The sequence below is a fragment of the Alligator sinensis genome, unplaced genomic scaffold, assembly GCF_000455745.1.
Source record: "Alligator sinensis unplaced genomic scaffold, ASM45574v1 scaffold740_1, whole genome shotgun sequence".
NCBI lineage: Eukaryota > Metazoa > Chordata > Crocodylia > Alligatoridae > Alligator > Alligator sinensis.
The window spans coordinates 1,296,141-1,302,967 of record NW_005841964.1 but is presented as its reverse complement, the minus strand read 5'-3'; the positions used below and the strand labels follow the sequence as shown (position 1 = coordinate 1,302,967).

At 41.8% G+C, this 6,827-nt stretch overlaps 1 protein-coding gene across 1 annotated transcript in view; it reads right to left on the bottom strand.

Annotated features, from left to right (window-relative positions):
* GPR180 (G protein-coupled receptor 180) overlaps positions 1-6,827 on the bottom strand; it is a 28,859-nt gene that overhangs the window by 21,406 nt on the left and 626 nt on the right. The window contains exons 2-3 of the mRNA XM_025200337.1: positions 6,760-6,810; positions 4,828-4,980 (exon numbers count right to left, since the gene is read on the bottom strand). Of these exons, the coding sequence (XP_025056122.1) occupies positions 4,828-4,980; positions 6,760-6,810 (204 nt within the window). The remainder of the gene's footprint in view (positions 1-4,827; positions 4,981-6,759; positions 6,811-6,827) is intronic.

The following is a 6,827-nucleotide window of genomic DNA, read 5'->3' as shown; positions in this document are numbered from 1 at the left end:
AGCCGTGTGCTGCTCGGGACTGACCAGCGCAGGTAGGGGGAAAGTGCAGCTGAGCCTCTGCTCCTCTGGCTGGGCTCATCCTGAGGTTCATTTCATGTTTGTAAAATGCTTGGAGAGCCCCACATAGACGCACTGCATAGAAATGCAAAATATATTTTGACTTATTTGGTTGGCACCTTGGGCTGAGATTTTCAAAGCTGAGTCAAAAGGCCAACTTCCATTAAAATGAATGGGATTTAGAGGACTCCAAATCTTTTATGACAACTTTGTAACATGCCTATCTACCCCTTTTTGCAAATCTCAGCCATAGTTTGGAAGCTCAGCCAAAGAACATAAGAGCTTCTGAACATAAGAGAATAAAAAGTGCCATGCTTGGTCAGCCCCATGGTCCATCTAGCTCAGTATCCTGTCCTGAACAGTGGCAGAGGTGGATGCTATAGAGGGAGAGTTTTGAACTGGTTATTTAGACCCATTTCAATGTCACTTCCTGCAACTTCATTGGTGTCAAAGGTCACGTGACGTCACTTCCGGATGTGATACCACTTCCTGTGAGGTCTTTGAATATGGCTCACCGGCCCACTGGGTGATAAAAAGTTTGTGATCCAGCCCCACATTCATAAAGGTTGGACACCCCTGCTCTATTCCCTAGCTGTTACTATTCAGACCCATACCCAAGTTAAGATCCTTTTTCCTTCATGGTACCTTTTAAAAAACAAGGAGTAGAAACATGAGAAAAAAATATGGTAATCATGAGAGCAATGAGCATTTAAATGCATACAGTACTTTAATGTAAAACAAGATATTACAAATACATAATACCAACTCAGTCCTTGAGCCACTAGCTGGGATTTTTAAGCTACTTAAAAAGGTTCATTAATATGCTTCCTCCTAAAACATTGTATGAAAACAGCTTTTTTATCTATGGGTTTATTGCCTTTGTAACGTTGATGGAAAAAGATGCAGAAGCAATATTAAGAGGGAGAAAAGAAGGTAGAAACAGAAGAAACAAGGGCATTTTATAAATATTATATAAATATCTGTATGAGTCATAAGAGAAAAGTTAGGTAAATAAACTAAATTTGTCTCCTAACAGGGATTTACCTTGTGTAGCTAATATTGAAGTTAACCAGAGCTCCATTAAGAGACAGTATCTTCAGCATTCAATTGCTTCTAAACAGCCTCCATATTCTGCATGGTTTTTGTTTTTTTTTAAAGTTTTGCCTATTATTCCTTCAGTCTGACACTTTTCTAGATCAGTGCTGTTCAGGTGGTGACCAGAGCCACTGTGCTGGCACAGCTCAAGAACCATCCAAGTGGTGGCTCAAAGGCACCTAGGCCCACTGTGTTCATATGGCTCCAGAATCCAGGGGTGAATGCCACTGCCACTTGTACCCTACCAAATTTGGAGATTTTGATCACTGCTGGTGATTCAAAGCAGCAGCAGGGGAAGACAGAGAGGAAAGGGGAGCAGCAACATCCACCCTCTGGTTTCCCTGCTGCCCTGTCACTGGAGGTGAGTTGTTCCGTCTGAGAGCAGCCCCACAGAACTGAATAAGTTGGATGGCCCTGTTCTAGAGCACTGCTGAAATACAAAGTTCTTGTTTTGTATTTAAGCAATTTGAGAGAAGCTATCTTAAAAAAATCCCTCAGCTGCAACCAGCAACTGTTTTCAGAAGTTTTATGGAGACAAACTAGCAATGAAAAGTTGACAAAATGAGAACAATTCAGGGCAGATTCCGAAACAGGTTATAAAGAGCATGGCTGAATGGGAAGAGAGAAAAGAGCTTATAAAGCAATGAATGTAACAGAAAAGGCCAACCGACTAATTTTCATAGAAAGCAAAGAGTAGGCTAAGCAGGAAGACAGCAAACCTGTACATTACAAAAATTCCTAAGTGAGATAAAAAAATCTGTCACTCAGAGCTCAAGAATATTTTGGAGACAAGCAATTTAGAAATGTCTAATTCAGGGGTTTTCAACCTTTTTTAACAAATGTACCCCTTCTGTCTGTTTCAGCTCATGTACCCCTTCATATTAAAATTATTTTGTGGAGGCTGAGCGCATGCACACATGTGCATGCATGTCCCACATGCCCCCCCGTCCCCAGCAGGTAAGTCTGTGGGGGAGGGAAAGGGCCGTGGGGGTGCAGATTGAGGACCCCACAATGAGGGAAGGAGTGGAGCACAGACAGAGGCAGGGGTGAATGGGGCCCCGGCTGGCCCGGGTGCACACCCCAGTGGAGGCCCGGGGGGCACACACCCCCCCAATCTGTCTGCAGGGCAGAGGCAGCTGCCACTGTGAGCTGGGCTTTATGTGCTGCTGTAGTTGTCCTGGGAGTGGTGCGATGCAACGTGTGTTCTGCCACCGGGTGGGCAGGGGGAGTGCATAGCTCGGAGGTAGTGGGCATGTGGAGTTGCACCACTCCTGGGGCAGCTGCACAGCGCACTAAGCCCACCACAGAGTGGCAGCCACCACAGCCCCATGCACAGATCGGGGAGGCACGCGCCCCCATGGCCTCTGCTGGGGTGTGCTCCCTACAACCTTTTTAAGTACCCCTAGGAGTACATGTACCCCTGGTTGACAACTACTGGTCTAATTCTTCATCTAACACCTAAAATAAAATAAAAATATTAAGTGAGTTTGAATTTAAAAGGACTGTTTCCCTTTTCTTCAAGGCATTAGTTCATCAAGAGCTGGATTCAGACACTTTGCTGTCTTTCAGCTTAGTGTACTCTTTGCATTCAATGAAAATGTGTGTCCCTCTGAAATAATTTGCATCAGATACCAGCAGGAGCAGTATACCAAATGAAAATGGACCAGCGGGGGGGGGGGGTAGGGCTCAAACAAAGGTAATTTGTCTTATATTCTAAGCATGAATAATTCTTATGTCGCATGCCACAAAACAAGCAGAGATAAGAAATAAGGATAATGGGACAACAGTTTTTTTGGCATACAACATCATCATGACCAGATTGTGTTATAATTCTATTCCAACAGCACGTCAAAAATCTTAGTTACTTCACACATTGTGGTTTTCTGGCTGCACAGAGGGAACACATGAAAAGAAAGATGCATTATGTAAGTCAGATACTGGTGAATAAAGACCCTAATATCTATTTAATTTGATAAAGAATGCTTTACGCTTCTTTTAATTAGGATTTCTAATGTCACAATCAATAAATGGCACAAAAATATGCTCTTAGTATCTCTATCTTTCAGTTACATAACTAATCAGAACTATTGAATGCGTTATTGTTTAGCTGTTCTACCATTTGTGTTTTCACTCAGATCAATACACAAATTAAGCATTATCTTGATTAACACATCTCTGAAACTGAATTTTAAGAGGATCTTCAATGTTTTGTACAAAGGCTGACAGACTTATGCTTCCATGAAAGTGACTCTGGCCTTTTATTTTTGTTTTCCTGTCATTGAACAATACATTTTCCACAAGGCTGGGAGAAAGAAGCCTCTTGACAAAACTGAGTTATTCTTCTAGAAACAAAAGACAACAACATAGCATGCATATTCTATGCTGGTATAATTATCAGCTCAGATAGTAACAACCCTTGAACTAAAGATTCAATGTTGAATAGCTAATTGCAGACTTAAATAATGAAAGGATATTAAGATCAACAAACACTGTAAAATTAGTACGCACAATTTACTTTTGATTTAAGAGATGAAACTTACAGAAAGAAATGAAAAATGATATAATTCTGGCATGAGGAAGTAAAAAAAAAAAAAAGTTTTTTTTTTCCCCCAGCAGCAAAGCTAGCTTATTGTGTCACAACATATTCTTACCTTACAAAGGAGTATGCATTTTGACTCAGTGTGTGTTTACACAGGATAATGCAGTGGCATGCTCAGTTAAAGTTGAGGTAACTTGAGCACTAGGACAGAGTAGTTGGTGCTTCAATGGATTCAGAGGTAGCTTATGTATCCCTACATAACATAATGTAATATCTTTCTTATAAATTTACATATACTGGAATCCATTATGACCGTTTTTTAAAAATCTATTTTCTCCTATTCCAGAGATGATACACATACATACATTAGAGCCATGCTCAACTCAAACTGGGCACATCTACATGATATGCATAATGCACAGATTAATTCTACTGCACATTAGTGTGGTGGGCAAAAGCCATGCTAATGTGCAATAGAGTTAGTCTAATGCACATTAACATCACTAAAAAAAATTCATCTACACGAATGCACAGTAGCGCCAATTACAGATCAATAAGTTAATACCTGTCAATGTGCCAGAATTATGGTGCATTAAAGAATGTGTAGACACTCCCACACATTCATTTGACTGATCTCATTTTGCATATTTGTTTGAAATGAAGCTTTTCAGGTATAAAGCCTAAACGGGTGCCATTTTGCAAACTCCATAACAATCTTTTTATATAAATATTTGCAAATAGATTTTTCCTTACATTTAAGGTGGGAACAACATCTGAGTTGAATCCAAGCATGGAAAATTTCACCCAAATATAAGCACTCTCTTCAACCAGAACCAGACTCAATATAAGACTGCCTGTATTAAAACATTTCAGTATTTAGTTCATCAAGGACTGTTTAGTGTCCCAGCAGTCCTTGATAAACTTTTTCAAAACATCATTTCAAAAAAGTGCTTCAAAGTGATAATTTGCAGTAAGCAAATTTCATCTTGTAGTTTCTTGAATACTATTTAAATTCAAAGTTGTGATATGCTTAACTTTTGTTACAAAAGTCTTACTGACTCCAAAAAAAGACAAAACTTAGTGCTAAGTATATATAGTCATAAGCCATAGTTCAGGGGTTAAAAAGACAAACTCACTTGTCAGCTGAGCTTTAGAGAATTTTTCTGTACAGCTATGATCTTGGTCCTGTAAGTCCAGCCATTCCTCTGCTCGAAACAGGTGAAGTCTGGCTTCTTTTCCCACAGCTGTGGCAACATTGTTGATTCTGATACACAGAACAGCATGATCACCTTAACATTTAAAAAACAAAATCAACTATGCTTGGATTATACAAAGAAGGAAAATTATCTAGGAAGATATTGCAAGTGATAGTATATAGCCATTTAAGTGAGCAGTATATTAAATCCCTTTTCATAATTTGCTACTGATGTGATCATCTTTCCTAAGAGCTGTTGTTGTTAGAAAACCATATAAAGTAAGGTGGAGCCTCAATCTTACAGCCTGCAGACTGGATCCAACCCAATTTCTAAATCTGGCCTGTTGGGCCACCAGTTGGGGGCACGAGCTGCCAAGAATGTGGGGGCCTTTGGCTCCACTGGTCATGGCTATTTGCACTGAGCCAAACTCACCACCAATTACCCCCAAACCTGTTGGACCCCTGACCCCCATCTCCAGATCTGCTGCTGCACCCAGACTCCCACTGCTAAAAGAGCCTCATTCCCTGATCCACTGATGCCCCTGAACTCCATGCTACCTCCAGACCCACTGCTGCCGCCACAGTGGTTGCACCAAGGATGGATCCCACCAGTAAGGAGTCCCACTGTGGGGCTGTGGCAGCATTCTGGCGGTGGTGGTGGACTTCAGTAGCACCAGGGAAGCAGCAGTGGTGTACAGTGCTTTGAGCATGTCCCCTCACCATCTGAGAGTCAGCTTGAGTCCACCAAAGTTTGTGGTGCGTGTGTGCACCTATGTGCATCAGGGGGGACAGGGGAAATGTGGGAGGGGAGGCAGAGGAAGCAGTGCTGTAAAGTGGGAAAGGAGCAAGTTGGTGGCCGGTTGCTATAAAGTGAGGATGATGTTGGGCGCTGCAGCGCTACAGACCAAGGGATGCGCTATTGCTTGTCAGTTTGCCATAGAGAGGTCTGTAAATACAGATACAACTCTTCTTCAGCCATCATTGAAGTGGCAAAGCCTACTTGGATTGGGTCAAACAGGTGCTTTTCACCAGGGTTTTCCAACAGGCACAGCAAGAAATAGGGTCTCACAGCTCTGTGTGCAATAGGGGTCTGCTTAAAGTGGCTACAGCTGTTAATTATCTGCACTTAAGGCACTCAAACAACTCTTCCAGGCTGTCAGCTAGCATTGCTTCTCCACAACCTCGTTCCTTCTGGCATCTTAAGTATGTCTGAGGATCCTCCAGGCAGCATTGCCAGGTGTACCATAATTACCGTATCTGTACAATAATTTCAACCCTTGAACGACGTACAATAATATTAAGTGTTCAAAACGTATGGCAATTTGAAGCAGTTAATTGACGCAGCATGTGCAAAACTGAATCACTGCTCACTGTCAGGGAGGCTTAACAGACTTTTAGGGTCAGCTGCCTATGCTTTCTTATGACTAGGGATCCTGCTCTTCTCTGATAAAAGAAAATCCCCATTTTTTAGATGAAAAAAAGTAACCCCAAATCCACATTTTCCCATGATTAAAATGAAATGGCCCTAATATATAGATGTCTATATATTAGGGGAGTTTCATGTCAATTATGGAAAAGTGTGAATTTGGGGGGACTTTTTTAAGTCTGAAAATTGGGGCTTATTTTTTTTTAAAATCAGAAAAAAACAGGATCCCTGCTTATGATGACTGCTTGCCATGAACTAAAGAAACGCTTCACCTTTGCTGACCCACTCTTCACTCACTCACTCACTCACTGGCGACTTAGTGAGCAATAGAAAGTAAATAACAAGAAGAACTTATTTGCATGCTTATATTTTTTTTTCGGTGCACGCCAGGTTTCCAGGAAAAAGCGATCCTTTGCGCTTCCAATGCGATAATGTCATATTTCAGACCTGGTGACGCTGCTGCCTCCAGGGCAGGACGCCCCCCCGCAACGTCCCCCACTCGCCGGCCGGGGGGC